General features: G+C 42.4%; 1 protein-coding gene across 1 annotated transcript in view; it reads left to right on the top strand.

Annotated features, from left to right (window-relative positions):
* OTOG (otogelin) overlaps positions 1 to 18325 on the top strand; it is a 186185-nt gene that overhangs the window by 53370 nt on the left and 114490 nt on the right. The window contains exons 22-23 of the mRNA XM_084850807.1: positions 5048 to 5198; positions 14290 to 14397. Coding sequence (XP_084706933.1) covers positions 5048 to 5198; positions 14290 to 14397 — 259 coding nt within the window. The remainder of the gene's footprint in view (positions 1 to 5047; positions 5199 to 14289; positions 14398 to 18325) is intronic.

Raw genomic sequence — 18325 nt, forward strand, 5'->3', positions numbered from 1 at the left:
TTCAGCTATTAAATAAGGATGGCAAAATTTTAACAGATGACAAAGAAAAGGCAGAAGTGCTCAGTTCCTACTTTGGCTCAGTCTAGGAACACCTAATGACTTTGAATGAGTTCAGATCTCCAGGGCCAGATGAACTGCATCCTAGAGTAATAAAGGAACTGGCAGAAGAGCTCTCAGAACCACTGTCTATTCTCTTTGAGAAATCTTGGAGGAGGGGTGAAGTGCCAGATGACTGGAGGAGGGCTAATGTTGTCCCTATCTTCAAAAAGGGTAAAAAGGAGGAACCTGGGAACTACAGACCAGTCAGTCTGACATCAATCCCTGGGAAAATTCTGGAGCAGATTATAAAGCAATCCATCTGTAAGCACTTTGAAAACAACATAGTGATTACTCGAAGCCAACATGGATTTGTCAAAAACAAATCCTGCCAGACGAATCTGATCTCATGTTTTGATTAGGTCACCTCCCTTGTGGACTGTGGGAATGCTGTGGACATCATATACCTCGACTTCAGCAAAGCTTTTGACAAAGTGCACCAAGATATCCTGATGAGCAAACTAGCTCAAAGTGGGCTAGATGAAACAACAATCAGGTGGATCCACAGTTGGCTACAGAATTGGACTCAAAGAGTGCTTATCAGTGAGATCTTCTCAAACTGGGGAGAGGTAATGAGTTGGGTACCGCAGGGCTCAGTCCTGGGCCCAGTCAGTGCTCTTCAACATTTTTATTAATGACTTGGAGGAGGAGGTGCAGGGAATGCTGATCAAATGTGCAGATGACACAAAATTGAGTGGGATAGCTAATACCTTGGAAGACAGAAACAAAATTCAAAGTGGTCTTGATAGAGTGCAGCGCTGGGCAGAAAACAACAGAATGACATTTAATAGGGATAAATGCCAAGTTCTGCACCTAGGAAAAAGAAACCAAGCAAACAGTTCCAAGATGGGGGATACTTGGCTCAACAATACTACAGGAGAGAAGGATCTTGGAATTGTTGTAGATCACAAGCTGCATATGTGATGTGGCTGCAAAAAAGGCCAATGCTATTTTGGGCTGCTTTAATAGAAGCATAGCTTCCAAATTCCAGGAAGTACTAGTTCCCCTCTACTCAGCACTGGTTAGGCCTCATCTTGAGTATTGTGTCCGGTTCTGGGCACCGCCCTTTAAGAAGGACGCAGACAAGCTGGAGAGGGTTCAGAGAAGGGCAACAAAGATGATCAGGGGACTGGAAACAAACCCCTATGAAGAGAGACTGAAAGAACTGGGCATGTTTAGCCTTGCGAAGAGAAGACTGAGGGGAGATAGGATAGCACTCTTCAAGTACTTGAAAGGTTGTCACAGAGAGGAAGGCCAGGATCTCTTCTCAATCATCCCAGAATGCAGGAATAATGGGCTCAAGTTACAGGAAGCCAGATTCCGGCTGAACATCAGGAGAAACGTCCTGACTGTTAGAGCAATACTACAATGGAACCAGTTACCTAGGGAGGTGGTGGGCTCTCCCACACTGGAGGCATTCAAGATGAGGCCGGACAGCCATCTGTCAGGGATGCTTTGACTTGAATACCTGCATTGAGCAGGGGGTTGGACTCGATGGTTTTGTAGGCCCCTTCCAACCCTACTCTTCTATGATTCTTTGGTATGTTTGATCCGGGATCGGTGCTTTGTCAGGTACTGTGGTCCTGAGTCATGTAAGGCTTTAAAACCAGCACCTTGAATTGGGCTCGGAAACATATAGGCAGCCAGTGCAAGCAGGCCAGAGTAGGTCTTATATGCGTGGACCTTCTGGTCCTCGTTATCAATTTGGCTGCTGCATTTTGCACGAGCTGCAGCTTCTGAACCATCTTCAAAGGCAGCCCCACATAGAGCGCATTGCAGTAATCTAACTTGGTGGTTACCAGAGCATAGACAACTGAATCCAGGTTATCACTGCCCAGATAGGGGCATCGCTAGGCCACCAATCAAAGTTGATAGAAGGCACTCCGCTCACTGAGGCCAACTGAGCCTCAAGTGACAAGGATGTGGTTCTAAGAGAACCCCCAAACTACGAACCTGCTCCTTCAGAGGGAGTGCAACCCCATACAGAACAGGTTGAACACCCTCCATCTGGTCAAAAGAACCACCTACTAACAGCATCTCAGTCTTGTCTGGATTGAGTTTCAGTTTATTAGCCCTCACCCTGTCCATTGTTGCAGCCAGGCACTGATTCAGCACATCCACAGCCTCACCTAATGAAGATGAAAAGGAGAAGTAGAACTGCATGGCCTCAGCATACTGATGACAGCGAACTCCAAATCTCCAGATGACCACACTCAATGGTTTCATGTAGATGTTGAACAGCATGGGGGACAAAATGGACCCCTGCAGAACCCCATACTGTAGAATCCACGGGGCTGAGCAATGTTCCCCAAGCACCACCTTTTGGAGCCGACCATCCAAGTAGGAGCGAAACCACTGCAATGTAGTGCCTCCCACTCCCAGCTCAGGCAATCATCCCAGAAAGATACCACAGTCAAGAGTATTGAAAGCCGCTGAGAGATCAAGGACAATTAACAAGGTCACACTCCCACTGTCTTTCTCCCAACATAGGTCATCATGCAGGGTGACCAAGGCTGTTTCTGTGCCAAAACCAGGTCTGAACTCTGACTGAAATGGATCCAGATAACCAGTTTCATCCAAGGGTTTCTGGAGCTGGCTTGCAACCACCTGCTCAAGGACCTTGCCCAGGAATGGAACATTTACCACTGGCCTGTAATTATGAAGATTTTCTGGGTCCAGGGAGGATTTCAGGAGTGGTCTCACCACTGCCTCTTTCAGGTGGCACAGGACCACTCACTCTCACAGAGAGGCATTAATCACTTCCTTGGCCCAGCCGCTGTTCCCTCCCTGATAATTTTTATTAGCCAAGACAGGCAAGGGTCCAATATGGAAGTGGTTGCACAAACCTGTCCAACCACCTTGTCCACGTCCTCAAGCTGTACCAACTGAAATTCATCCAAGAAAACTGAACAAGGCTGTACTCTGGATACCTCACCTGATTCACCTGCTGTAACACTGGAGTCTAAGTCCTGGAAGATGCAAGAGACTTTATTCTGGAAGTGCCTAGCACATATATTACAGTGGGCTTCAGATGGATTGACAGTGTCCTTGGGGCTGGCATATGATAGCCCCTGGACAACTCTGAAAAACTCTGCTGGGTGGCAGATAGATGATTCAATAGAGGCAGCAAGATGTTGGTTTTTTGCCACCTTCACTGCCCCTTTACCGTAGGCACACATCAGCGTTTGATTATATCCAACCAACCATGTAGCTCCTATCATTAATAAATATTTTATAATACCTTTTAAAATGTTCACCGCAACTATATATGATATTGCATCCACCAACTTCTTTGAAAAGATAGGCTCAACTCTGCTTTAATATGGTGGCATCATATTAGTTAACTCATATATCTCAGAGTCTTGGCTAATAAGCCAAACTCTCATACAAATACAGGAACTTTAAAATTTTGGTCCCACATTACTCAGAAAGTGAGAGAGAAAATCTTTAAAAGTTACTTTTGCCTTCTTTCTTATTCATCATCTTCCCACAAATATGTAACAATGAGCCTTTCAGCTTCTTCCTCTGTTGAACATAACTGAAAGATAGGGAGAAGCTTTGTCTGTTCTTATAGTCCTCAAATGGCTAAAAAAAAAGAAAAAAAGGTAAAGGTGTCCCCAACCAGTCGTGTCCGACTCTAGGGTGTGGTGCTAATCTCCATTTCTAAGCTGAAGAGCCAGCGCTGTCCGAAGACGCTTCCATGGTTATGTGGCCGGCATGACTGTACACCGAGGTGCACGGAACGCTATTACCTTTCCCACCAAGGCAGTACCTATTTATCTACTTGCAATTTCTTGCTTTCGAACTGCTAGGTTGGCAGGAGCTGGGACTGAAGACGGGAGCTCACTCCGTCACGCAGCAGTTGGGTCTCGAACTGCTGTCCTGCCGACCTTCAGTTCCGCAGTTCAGCATCTTAACCACTAAGCCACTGCGGCCTCTCCTCAAATGGCTACAGAAGTTAAAAAATCTGTTACTTTTGTGTAGTAACCATTAATAGCCTTATCCTTCATGAATTTGCCCTTTTGTGAAACAAATAATCTAAATTAGTGGCCATCCTCCATGCATTTGTCCTTTTTCCAAGCCATGTAATGGCACAATCCTATCTGGATGCCCATCAGCCTCCAAAACCCTGGAGGCTGACAGGCATCCTATGCAGAACATGTGGAGCATGGAGCCAATTCTCACCTCCATGCTTCTCCTGCTCTGCATTTTTGCTAGATGGGTGTTTTTGCCCATCTACCTAGGGCTCTCTGGAGGGGGAGAGAAGGAGGCTGGGGAGGACTGGGGAAGCAGGGATAGCTCCTATCCCTGCTTCCCCAGTCCCCTCCCATCTCCATCCACAGAACCACCCCCTTTCCCTCCTCTCTGAGATTGCTTTTGTGACCTTGGAGAGGCAGCAGGCATGATTCTCTCCATGCCAGTTGCAGGGCGGGGGGGGGGGGAGAGGGAGGGGATGAGGAGTTCAGACTCCTGGGTCCAAGGTCAGAGCAGTGTTTCTGACCTCAGATCTAGGAATCTGAACTATCCTATGACGCTATCTGGGGGCATAGGATTGCTCTCTGAAATGTCAGACAAAGTGGGTGCAGCCCATGAGAGCTCATGCCTTAGTAATAAAACACTGTGAGTCTTTAAGGTGCCGCAGACACTTTTTGTTTTCATGCCGCAGACTAACACTGCTGTCCCATTTGAATAAATTAATTATGCATTGTATGAAGAAATAGTTCCTGGTTCTGTCCTGTATCTCTTGGTAATCAATTTAATCGGACGACCCTGAATTCTAATATGTGAAAGGAGGGAAAACAACTTCTCTAGATATGTAAGATTTTGGCCCAGATATATAAATATTCAATGGAGGAATCTGGCTGCTAGCTCTAGCACTAAAGAAAGGGACCTATAGCTTTATAATAGGTAGCAAACTGAATGGGATTTTGTGTGTGCTCTATTTTTCTAGTTCATGATTGCCCAGATGACCAAATCTATGTAAACTGTAGTAATCCACAAACCATGGAACTTGGCCAGGAGAGAACATGTGAAAATCAGCTGCTAAACCTCACTATCTCTGCACATCTTACTTGCTTTTCAGGATGCATGTGCCCTCATGGGTAAGTAAAACAACCACCACCAATATTTTTTCTATTATATAGACCAGTATAAATCCTATGCCTACTTCAGCAACTAGTGTATAGTGCATTTGGAGGTCAGTGTGGTAATATGCCTTCCATTGCCTTTTAAATAGTTGAGGACAGTTGTTGAATAGGACCAGCTCAAGTTATCTTGTCAGCACAAGGGACAACTTTCCACCTCACTTTCCAACTTGTCATATGCTGAACAACAAAAGGCAACTAGCAAAACAGAGGTAAAAACCTACATAGCAGAAATAACAGTCCACTCATATTTATTCCTGTACAGTCTTCGTTATCCATTCCTTTGAAACTATAATTTTCCTTTTACAATCCCTTTGGGAATGGATTGCACTTACATCGTCGTGTGTGTGTGTGTGTGTGTAGCTTATGGCTTGGAAGGTCTCTCACAGATGCTTTATTTTGTTAAAAATAGTGTCTCTATGTGGAGGCTATAAATTTGACTTTGGAAATTTGCACAATTTCAGCAGCCCAAAAAGGGATACTATGATGGTGCAAATCATCTAATGTAATGTAATAAATAAATGGTGGCCACATGTCCAGCTCCTATGTAGAGGTGCTAATTCTCATAAATGGTGCCTCCATGGGAGTGCTGCCTGGGTGCAATCCCACTTCTGTGTGCTTTGAGCCAACATAAATGTGTGCTGTGTGTGCTCCAAGCCAATTCAAATTGCTGATATTAATGTTCAAAGCCCTAAATGGCTTGGGGCCAGGTTACCTGAAGGATTGGCTCCTTCCATGTACACCTGCCCGGACACTAGGCTAGTTTTCAGTTGTCCTTCTATGGGAGTCCCTGCCAAAGGAAGCGAGGTGGGTTGCTACTATTGTGACACCCTGGTTGTGGAATGAGTTTCCCAGAGAGGCTTGCCTGGCACCTACGTTGTGTTCTTTTTGGTAAAGACCTTCTTATTTTCCCAGGCATTTTAGTCTTTCAGTTTCTGTTGTTTTAAATCTGTTACTGTATTTTAAATCTTTGCACTACTACTAACTTTTATTTTGGTTTTTATTTCTATTTTATACTGTAGTTTTAAACTTTTATATTGTTCTTTATGATGTTGTATTTTATGGTTTTAATTGTTGTGAACTGCTCAGAGAGCTTCAGCTATTGGGCAATATAGAAATGTAATAAATAAATAAATGTGAATCAGTCCTTGGTTATTTCATATATGTTGACCAAAACTGTCTTTTTCAAGATAAAAATAGGTATATTTTTGTCTTGTGATGTTTTTCATGAGCACAAGTTTATATAGATGATATGGGAGCTAATTCCAAGGCAAGTATCATACCTCTCCAGGATTGCCAGCATCTGATTTTCCAATAAATTCAATCTGTCTCTAAGGGCACAATCCTATTCAGATAGATGGCCGCCTCTGAACTCGGAGGTGACTGCCTATCCACTGGAGGGCAGGAGAAGCATGGAGTGGATCGTTCCCTCCATGCTTCTCCTGGCCTGCATTTTCAGCTAGACAGCCGATTACATCTGTCTAGCTGCGGGAAAGCTGAGCGGGGGAGGAGGCTGCTGTACGACACATTGGATGTGTCGTACAGGCATTTCTGCCCTCCCCGCCCTGGAATGCTCCCCGGAATGCCCTTTTCGGCCGCTCTTCTCTCCTCTAGCGGCCATAGGATTGCTCCCTCTGTGTATAAAATTTACGGTGAAATAATGACATCAAGTTCTATTTTGAATTTTGGCAATGGAAGTGGTTTTCTCAATTAAATGACTGGACATCTCTATCCTCACATCACTTTGTGCACAGGGAGTTTGCTTTCCCTTCCATTTTGGGTGTGCATATGTGGAACAATCTTCTCTCTTTAAAACTCAAGTACAGTAATGAAATGTAGTTCAAAGGATTTTCTGAAAGCATTCTAAATTATAGGTATTTTGCACTAATGAAGTAGAACTGGAGATTCTAGATAACTGGAAACAATTCAGATCTCTTGAAATGATTAGTGTGCTTGACTGTTACGTAGGTCAAAAAAGCCTGCATGGTAGCCCAACAATATAGTGTGATGCATGTCGGGCTCACCTGTAGATATTATTTATCCATTTAATTTGCTCATATTTACATCAACGGTAAAGGGTTAATATACACATATTCATGTTTTGCTTTCCCACTAAATGACCGGAATGCTTTTATCACACACATGTGCGCGCGCACCCCCCCCCCCCCCGGTGCTTTGGTGTCAGTATGCTGCCTGGCTCAAATTAACACTAGCCTTAGTTTATTTGTTTATTTTTTTACTATGCCATCTGACAATTATGCAAAATGGGAATATTGTTTTAATGAGAGTTTTGCATTAAGTAAAACCACAGTTTTGTCTCATCAAGATTCCAGGCATGTCCTCTTCCATTCCCTGAACTACTATTTCTGGCAGTACTGACAATAAATAATACTGAATTTTATGACAGTTTAAATGTGCGCTTATCCAGATTCCAACTTTGTTTTTCCATCTGAGCTGGCTTTTCTGCAGGAAGCAGTGTCTGAAAGGATTACAGACTTTGCCTTCCTTTAGAAATTAAGGGATTATACTGCACAAAAAGAGAAAAAATACCAATAGTAAATACAAGGTTTCAAGGAGTTTAATGCACCTCTGGGGTTGGATCCAGATTTAGTCATACCTAGAGTATACTTATTGAAATCAGTAGGATTTGAATTAGTCATGACTAACGTGAGTCCCTTTGATTTCAATGGGCCTATTCTAAGTATAACTAAATCTGGATTCAACCCAAAGTGTGCTGTCTTGCATAGCTGGTGAATTTCATTCAGTTTTGCAGGTTACAAGTTGTATAGGCCAGATCTACACGATCTTACTAGATGTTACACTAAATGTGTCATTAGCAGCTATGTCAGTGGATTTTAAAATGTATTACTAGGCATGCCCCCTTCTCCCACGTTCATCAGCAAGCCAAGCCACTTTAAAAATCCCTGGTGATAATGTGTTTTAACATAAAAGTGCAGTAAAGCTTAACATCTGCAGTATTTTAGTGTATAGATTTTCCCCACAGGTATATATATTCCTGACACCCATGAAAAAGAATGAGTGAGTTCGCTTCAGTTCGAATTGGAATGAGCTCAGCAATATGAGTTATGTTACAAAAAATGGGAAAATAATTCATTTTCCACCAATTTCATTCTGACTGCTCTGACTATTAGGAAGGTTTTCCTGTTGTTCAGCTGAATCTGCCTATCTGTAATTTAAGCCCATTATTTCGTGTCCTACAGTGTTGGATGATAGAGAACAGGTTGTAGTCTTCTTTGGTGCAACAACCCTTTAGGTACTTGAAAAGTGCTTTCATATCCCCCCGCTCCAGTCCTTATTCTCAAGACTCAGTTGATACTCAGAATACCCAGTTCCTTCAATTTTTCCTCATAGGATTTAGTTTCTAGATCCTGTTCTCTGAACTTGTTCCAGTTTATTTGAATCCTTCTTAAAATCTGGTGTCCAGAACTGGACACAGTATTCAAGGTGAGATCTGACCAGCACGGAGTAGAATGGAAGTATTTGTTCCCTCGATTTTGGAACTATACTTCTGTTGATGCAACCTAAAATTGCATTTGCCTTTTTTGCAGCCATATCACACTGTTGACTCAGTATTCTGCTTGCTGCTTGCAATAAATATTCTGCTTGCTTTTTCCCACCCCCAAAGCAATATTGCTTCTCATTCTAATAACAGGTAGCATTCCAGATCAGATAACATATAAGAAGCTTAAATGAATTCCTGAAAGGTTTGTTTAAAAAAGAAAAAGAAATAGAAAAATCATCACTTTCTAATTTAAACAAATAAAATAATGATTTTAATGGGGAGTCCAAAAACGTCTCTTACGAATGGCCAGAGAGAATTAGGGAATTAATAGCATAGAAGGAATATAATTTTTAAGACAGCTTTTATGAAAGCAGTACGCCTCTGTTGTCTCTGGTGGTGAAATGAACAATAGCATATCTGCAGTATATACTTTAAAAATGTTTGTTTTAAATGTGCACAATAGAAACATATTACAAATAGTTCATCATATCAAGTGTAAACATTAAAATTACCTGCAGTATATCTTATAAACTCAAGTTCACTTTTTTATATTCTTAAAAGTTATGAAAGATTTAAGGAAGAATCCTAAATTTTATGAGCTGTATCCAATGTAGCAATAGCAGAAAAGTGCAAGAAGTGGCATTGTTCCAGTAGTGGCTTCATAAGCAGTTGTGGAACAACTTCTGCAACTAGCATAAGTAATGCCTAGCATAAGAAGTCATAGCTTGCAAAATGGTTTGCTCAAGTAGTTGGAGAAGCAGAATCAAAGTATTGGATTTAACACTCGTGCAAGGATGAAAACAAGGTTCTGCAAGAGATAGAAGCATTGTGCTAGTGGAATGACACCATTCGATAGAACCCTATATTTTTAGTTTGAAAGCTTGGATAATATGCATTTCAAATGCACATCCTCACAGTCACTAAGTCGTTCATTCTCTAATAGCCTCTCCGTAGTATTTGTCTGATACTTGGTTGATGTTACTACTAAACAGAATTTACTGCAATTCTATGATCATAAGTTTTTGTAACATCCCAGCTTGCCTTCTATTGTTAAGTGATGAGCTGACATGATAAGATTGATCCATAATCAATCAAAAACCACATGAATTCCACTTTATCAAGTGGGCAGTGTTAAGTTTACTCCCATTAAGGGATTGCATAAATCAGCTCACAAATTCAAATACTTTTTGTGGGTGACTGTAGGGATTGGGCTTGGCACCTCTGCAGACGTGCCCCAAGAAGACATGGGAATGGATCCTGAGTCATACGGGGAGGGGGAGATAGAAAGTCTTCTCGATCCACCAAGGTTGCAGGAAGCCAGTGAGAATAACAGTGCCAGAGAAGATAAAGTCCAGCTGCAGCCTAATCATTTGGATGACTGCTAGGTGGAGGCTTCTGAATCTGTGGGAATGCAAGCTCCTAAAGACAAGGAGAAGGGGGTAGGAATATGAAACCCCAGGGTCAGATGACAGTTGAAAAGGGAGGGGCAATGCAGGGTCATGAGTTGCTCCAGAAGACTGGCAGCATCTCTTTCCAGAGGCAACCCCCTGGAAAGAACCACCTTGAGGGCAGGACCTAGTAGCCCACTCAGGTTGAGTAGGGAAGCCTGTAGTAGCCAGTGGCAGTTTCATAACAACTCTTTTTCATGGTGACTTAACCCAAGTGACTACCTGAAGTCTATGCAATCCTGTATTATGCAAAGTCTTTTAGAAAAGCTGTCTCTAATGGATCCATGAGGATTCTGTCTGTAGCCTGACTGTTTGCTTGTAGTTTGCATAATAAAAGTAATTGACTGGAAATAGGAATTGACACAAAGCCAGGGACTAGGTGTCTTACAGTGAGTGATATTGCTTTAATTGATCTTAAAAACCAATATTGTCATACTCCTGAAATGATATTTCAATTGTTCTGTTTTAGCTGGGCATTCATATTTATAGTACAAATCTCTCAGCAGTACAGCATGAATGTGTGATCATAATTACTTATCCTTGTGCTAACATTATGGAAATGATGAAGAGGCAATACTGCTGCTTCCATATAAAGTGTGAGTCAAATGTCAAAGAAGGGGGGCAGAAGACTATAATCTTTGCTCTGTTAGCAGTTGTATTTGCCTTTCAGTTACTTAGCACAAATTTCTAAGGCTCAGGGATGGGGAATGTGTGGGCCTCCAGATGTTTTTGGACTGCAGTTCCCATCATCCCTCACCGTTAGCTATGCTGGCTAGGGCTAGTTGCAGTCCACCAACATCTGGAGGGCCACACATTACCCACCCCAAGCAAAAAAGAACAGGAAACTCTAAAGCAAAAATAGCAGAAAACTGATCATGGAGAATTAACTCTAAAGGAAGATTTCTAAAATCATGCTATTTTGTTAAGGATTTATTAATCCGGAATATCTACAGTTTTCTTTTTAGTACTTATTGACATAAGTTACAATCATCACTCCACACATAACAATTAACTGAAAGAATACAGAAAGAATCTTAGCTTTTATCAGCTGGAGTGTAATCAAAATAATGGCTAAGGAATGCTAAGCATTCTTACTGAAAATTATCTTGATCGTGTGCACTAGGGTTGGAGTGCAGCTGTTTTTGCATATGTGTATAATGGTAGATAAGAGTAGACAAGACACAGTGCAGTTTGAGAACTCATTAAGCCAGATGTCTATCTCAACTATTGAGCTAGCCTATCTGGAATAAGTACCAAATTTAGGTGAGATTACATACAAGAAATGTATTATAAGCTGATGGTGGAAAATAGTGCTGAAAAGCTGATGTAATAATACAAAAAATGTTTGATCCTTTCCCTCAATGTTGGAATTATCTATGTGAACATTTATGCTATTTGTTAAGGAATTAAATTGAAATAAAAAGAAGAAACCAATTTGTTTTAACTTGTCTTAAAAAGTACTTAACTGAAAAGTAAACAATACGCGAGTGATGAAGATGGATTCACCGAGAACTCTCATTGTATTATAAACTCAGGATCACTCCAGATATTCTAAAAAAAGGTTGTAGCAGGGGAAACCTGAGTGTCTTGTTCTTCCTCTGACTGCCAGTACTTCCAGGTCCCATGCAAAGGAGTAGAAATGTGTGTTTTTCTCAAGGGGAAATGTGTACAGGAGTCATTCAGTCTTCCTCTGTCATTGCTTCTTCAGAACACCAGAAGTGGCCCTTAGTGATGGATGTAGGTAAAATGTGTATCTGGAACTCCACAGCTCTCAGTTTTTTGCTCAGTTCCACCACTGTATGAGTGTGCATGGATTCATGTGTGTTGAATCCATGTACTGCTGATAGTAGTGGCTGTTGTTTAAAGATGCCAGTATGGCACATGACTGAGATGCCAATGAAATTAAATCTCATCTGGATAAATTATAGGGCCTATAAACAGGTGCATCATTTCAGTTTATCTGTAGGCACCATATAGAACACTGACATTTAGAAATAATGGCAGTTCATAGTTAAAAAAAAGAGTCATTTATCATCTGAATGGCATTTTCTTTTTATGAATTCTTTGATCATTGCAATCAATCTGGCTGCTTGGCCTTTCAAGAGAGAAAACTGTTAGCACATTTTATGTAGGATAATATTACAGAGATGAAACTTGCACTTGGTCTTGCCTTGTCAAAATGATGCTCTTTGTTTGTGAATGTGGCCTATTTAGCTGGTAGCTTAAACCAATGGGAATTTTCTGCCTTGTACTTCATTATCCATCCAAGAAAGTGATGGAACATTTGGAACAATATACCTTACAAAACACATCATATGCTTTAAAGAAAATCATAGTTGTAAAATTTAGATAAATTATGTTTTCTGAAGTGATTACCTTTTTATCAGTGAAATAACCAGAGAACTTGGAAAATTACTTAGAAAAAGCAGACATACTGAGTAAAGCTATGGCTCTTTTTGCTTTAGTCAGTTTGCAAGACTCCATTCATGTTTTTATAAAAGTGTTCCTATGAAATCTTTGTTTGCATTTATGTCAAGATATTGATCAAAACATTAATCATGCCAGCAACTTTGTAAAAAGATGTATTTGTTATCTTGTCACTGATTATCTAGCATCAGTACTTGAATGCTTACTGGCTTATTTCTAATGTTGTTGTTTTAAGTCTAGAAGGGTTTTTCAGGCCTTCCTTCTGTAGGAGATGCTAGAGGGGGAGGGTGGAATTCTTACTCTGGAAAACTTGTTTAATTATTTTTTGTACTGAGAACCTTCGGAGACTCTTCCCTTAGCATTCAATTTAAGACATACCATCTCTTAGTATTTTTCTCCTGCATGCAATAGAACTATTGGATTAAGCACAATGGATGCAATCTCAGGCCTGGCATCAGTGACTGGTACAGTTGCGGATGGCCTGAGCCTTCAGGAGGCCCCACTGCCAACCCTGTTGTTGACGCAGAATGATGGCTACAGCCACCCAGGCCCAGCAGTCTTCTCATTGCTAGGTGGCCATTGATTTTCCTTTGCCCAGTGCTGGAGCCTGGGTAGCTGTAGCTAATGCTCACCATTTTACTTTCCCCACAGTGCCTCTGGGCCTCCCAGTGATTATATGACATGGCCCTAGAGGCAGTGTGGGGAAAGTAAAATGGTGGGCACTAGCAGTGGTGCTTGTTGGCTCTTGCTGTGCCTGCTGTTGTCAAGATAAAGGGAGGGAGGGGGCCCACCATGCTGGGGGGGCACCACACTGGGGGGGGGCACCGAGGATCCTGTAACAGGCCATGGGTTCTGGGTGGTTTGTTAACCACCCCAACAAGCCACCCTCACTGGGTTTGGATGATACAAGAAGCTGTGCCTGGCGAGAGTAATTATGTCAATTGAGCTGGCACGCAACTGGCCCGTGCAGGGTGGTTAGCAAGCCACCATGGCTTATTAGCCACCCTCATGTCATGCAAACTGGCCCATCCTTTCATCATAATTTGGTCGGAGTTATGATAATTATTTATATTTTGCATTCATATTACTTGATGCTAACAATAATCATTGATTCCATTTTTGTTATGATTTGTGCCTTCTCAAATTTTTATCCATGACATTATGAATGATTAAGACAAATTATATGCCCTGATTATGATAGTTACATTCTGTTTTGGGATTATCATATCTAGACATCTGTAGGAAAATCTGTCAGCAATACAAAGATTTTGCCAGAGCAAAAGTGTGGGGAAAATGGTTGCATCATGATCACCTGTCTGCTAGGGCCTGTGACAGTGATGCTCTGTATCACATCTCATTCCTCTCCCTGAATTACCCTTGAAAACATATTTTGGGCAGTTCTTGAACAGACACCTCTTTCTTTATAGCTCTTTGGGGGTGGGGTGGCCTGCCCCCCACCCCACCCCACCCCCGAAACACCATGACTAGACATTCTCTGGCAGTAAATCTAGGCCCATCCTCTTCCATAATGTGGGATGAGAAGGCTGTTCAGTGGCAGCCAGAAATGTATCTATGAAAGCTATATCTTCTAGCATATATAAATAATTAGAAAATATGATTGACAATGTTTCTATATTTGATATTATTATAGCTTTGTTAAACATGGTGATGCATGTTTCAAGCCAGATGAATGCCCATGTACCTGGAAAGGCAAAGAGTACTTTCCTGGAGACAAAGTAATTTCTTCCTGCCATACCTGGTGAGTGGAAATATTTTTCTTAAAATGTCATGTTATAATGTAGTAATACAATGATGCTTCTGAATTGCTGTTTTTTTTAATATTAAAATGTATAGTCTGTCTGGAATTTAAAGGGTTTTATTTTTATTGCAATAAATATTTTAAAGTAGTTTTTAAATGGCTAAGGGTGCAATACTCTGCATGTTTAGACAGAAATAAGTCCTACATCATGCAGCATCCCCCAGCCAGCATGGCTAGCTGGGAGAGGGTGCGAATTGCAGGACTTATTTCTGTCTAAACATGCATAGGATTACACCCTAAATAATGAATTGGGAAAGTGATGGGATAGCAATGGGCAAAAATTAAAATATTCATCAATTATATTCATCAGTGATTTACAAGCAAACATCCTCCCCCTTCCATGCAAACACACAAAACTCCACAGGAGAAAAGCCACTGGAGTGATTTGACATGGGAGAAGGGTCAGGTACCACATCCCTCCCCAACTGCTTTTCTGCTTTAAATATCCTCCTGCCAAAGAAAAGACATAGGGCATCTCTACACCTGCCATTTATCCCACCGTCATGATTGGCCAGTCACAGATGTTTGCGGGTCCATTATATGATGTTGCCCTCCTCCAGTGATTTTCCCGCCATTTTCCCCAGCTTATCCCACATGTTCCCCAAATGCAAAAATTGTGGTATTTTTCCAGCCCATGGTACAGGCTAAGGGTGCAATACTCTGCATGTTTAGACAGAAATAAGTCCTACATCATGCAGCATCCCCCAGCCAGCGTGGCTAGCTGGGAGAGGGTGCGAATTGCAGGACTTATTTCTGTCTAAACATGCATAGGATTACACCCTAAATAATGAATTGGGAAAGTGATGGGATAGCAATGGGCAAAAATTAAAATATTCATCAATTATATTCATCAGTGATTTACAAGCAAACATCCTCCCCCTCCATGCAAACACACAAAACTCCACAGGAGAAAAGCCACTGGAGTGATTTGACATGGGAGAAGGGTCAGGTACCACATCCCTCCCCAACTGCTTTTCTGCTTTAAATATCCTCCTGCCAAAGAAAAGACATAGGGCATCTCTACACCTGCCATTTATCCCACAGTCATGATTGGCCAGTCACAGATGTTTGCGGGTCCATTATATGATGTTGCCCTCCTCCAGTGATTTTCCCACCATTTTCCCCAGCTTATCCCACGTGTTCCCCAAATGCAAAAATTGTGGTATTTTTCCAGCCCATGGAACAGGAGTGCCATGACCTCCCCGTGAAGTTCTCCAGTAGCGCGAAGAAACCGCTGTGTCTGGGCACTTGTTTTCGGTTGTTGGGGGCACGATCAGGATGATGAAGGCATTGAGGATGGGCTGCGGGGTGTGTCGCACCTGGGAGATCATGAGAGGGGGCAGCTCAGGAGGGGAGTGGTGTGCCTCTAATTAGCATTTCCAAGAAATTGCTTTCTTGCACAAGATCTAGGAGGAGCTCAACCTCCTCTGAGTGCCAGTAGGCACCATGCTGCTACACAGCTGCCACAGGCACTTGCAGGGGAACAAGGAGGAGAGGGGGACGCCCAGATGACCTGATGCAATGATGCAGCAGAATCTGTAGCACCACCAAATGGAATTGGGTGGGAATGGAGCATCCCAGCCTGCTGGGTCGCCGCCATGCTGTGACTGCTGGAGTGCCGAGTAAACGGCAGAGATCTTGAGCACATGAAAAGGATCCAGCAACTCACTGGAAAACCGGTGCAGGGGGAGGGGATGGAGGGAACTCTCCACATGTCACTCATGAGCCAACCACCAGTAATGTCTGAGGGGAGGGAAAGGGGCAAAAACTAGGGTGGAATTTTCACCATGGCCCCAGCATGTGTAATGAATCATTGTGGAAAAGGAGTGGTCTTTCTGAGTGGCTTCCCACCCCCTGTGAAAAGGTAAAACACAGAACATGGTGAGATGGGGACACCCGTATAAAGGAGCATGACCCAATCTCGCAATGCAACCAGATGAAGGAAGCACCAGGATTGTTGTGGATGTCTGCCCCCATGTGATGGAGCCCATAGGGTACTGTTACATGTATTAGCATGTCATGTGTAGTTTACCCCTATGATTCCAAGGCAGTGTAAACTATCTTCCCTAGATTCCTTCCAATTGCCAATATATACACACATACTTCCCTATGTATTCCAGTCTCTTTTTAACATTTTGAACTGAATCCAAGCTTCTTGGAGTCATAAGCAAAGCCCATTATAGCACCAATTGTGGAACAAAGAATAGGTGAACTTGGTTTCTGGTTTCATGAGTGGTTTATGCTTCTAAAGCCTTTCTTATGAAAGGTCCTAGTTAGACCACCTTTTTTCTGAGCCAGTTTCTTCTAAATTTATCCTCAGCCCACAGCTGGCAAACTGCACTTTCCATAAAGCTTCTGGTATAAGCCATACAAACAACTGCGTAACAGTTATAATACAGGACATATTATCCTGTCTTATGCTTGCTTCTCCCCTTCTTCCCATTGGCTGATAACAATGGTATTATGAAGTGTTGCAACCACAGCAACTTTATGCATCAAGAAGTTACACGAATGACACTGTAGTGTAAATCAGCTTCTTTATTTTTTCCATTCAACTCATATTAGGGAGTAATCCTATCTGGAAAGTTGCTAGCCTCCAATATTGGAGACTGCTGAGTATCCTATGCAGGGTGACTGGAGCATGGAGGGGATCCTCTCCTCCTCTGGCTGCCCTGCATTTTTGCCTAGAGAGGCAATTTTGCCCATCCAGACACTGCTTTGGGGAGGGGGAGGGAAGGGGCCTGGAGACCCGATAGGAAGCTGCATAAAGCAGCTTCCATGGTCTCCTCCCCTCCCCGCCCCTGGGACTGCCCCCTTTCTCCCATTTCTGCACCCTGTTTCTGAGCGTGGAGACATAGCTGGCTTGGAGAGAACCACTTCAGCTGAGAGGGAGCAGGGAGTGTGGTTTCTGGGAACCACGGTTGGATCCCTGGCTCTGACCTTGGTTCACAGAAACCGAATAATCCTATCGCCCTCTAGACAGTGTCTAGTGGCCATAGAATTGCTCCCTCCATCGGCTTGGCCTGTTTATTCCATCTGGTTACCATTTGACCTACACACCTCTACAGAGCCTAAAGTAACAAAGGCTGTTCCAGTCAGCCTTGTCTGGATGTCTTTGCCCACTCCAGCCTTGTGCTGACTGAATGCCTCTGCCTCTTGTCAGGTTCTCAATATCAGCTCTAGAAGACATTTGTAGCCTTTTGGCCGACTGGTGAAGCGACTTACAAGCCATCTCTACTTGGCAGGAAGGTAAAGCGATCCCGGGTTACCTCCCTTCTACCCCAGGGCCTATACATTTGTAACTATCATTGATTGTTTACACATGTGTGCATGCATGCACACACACACATGTGCGCGTGCACATACACACAACTCTGTTCCCCTGTGGAGTACTTTACGAAGGACCTTTAGTAATTCAGAAGACATTAGGCAGCTACTTTTCCTGATTCCTGCTCAAACAGAAAAATGTGTTAGCTGAGAAGTCCAAGCCTAATTCTTAATATCATACTGTGCACAAGTATAATTAGGCTACTAGTATTTCCTTTTCTGTTCTTGTCAAGAAGTGAATCTTTGTCACAGTATAAACTTCTAATCCTTGTCCACCAATATGTTAGAAATCTCCACCAGGCTTTATGCATGTAGATAAAAACTCAGTATGTTTATGCATGTAGATAAAAACTACAGTATTCTCAAGGTGAGTTTGGTAAAATGTAAATATGTATTATTGATTGTGGTTATATGGAGCCCAAAACTCAAGCTAATGCTGAAATTAGAACTAGACTGGCATCATATTGACAGAGCAAGAACTGAATTTGTTATGAATGAATATCCTTTGAAGCTGAGACTGTATGTGATGCGAATTGGACTC

This window comes from Heloderma suspectum, chromosome 1 (genome assembly GCF_057233095.1).
Source record: "Heloderma suspectum isolate Gila_16-S chromosome 1, 16-S_ref, whole genome shotgun sequence".
Classification (NCBI taxonomy): domain Eukaryota; kingdom Metazoa; phylum Chordata; class Lepidosauria; order Squamata; family Helodermatidae; genus Heloderma; species Heloderma suspectum.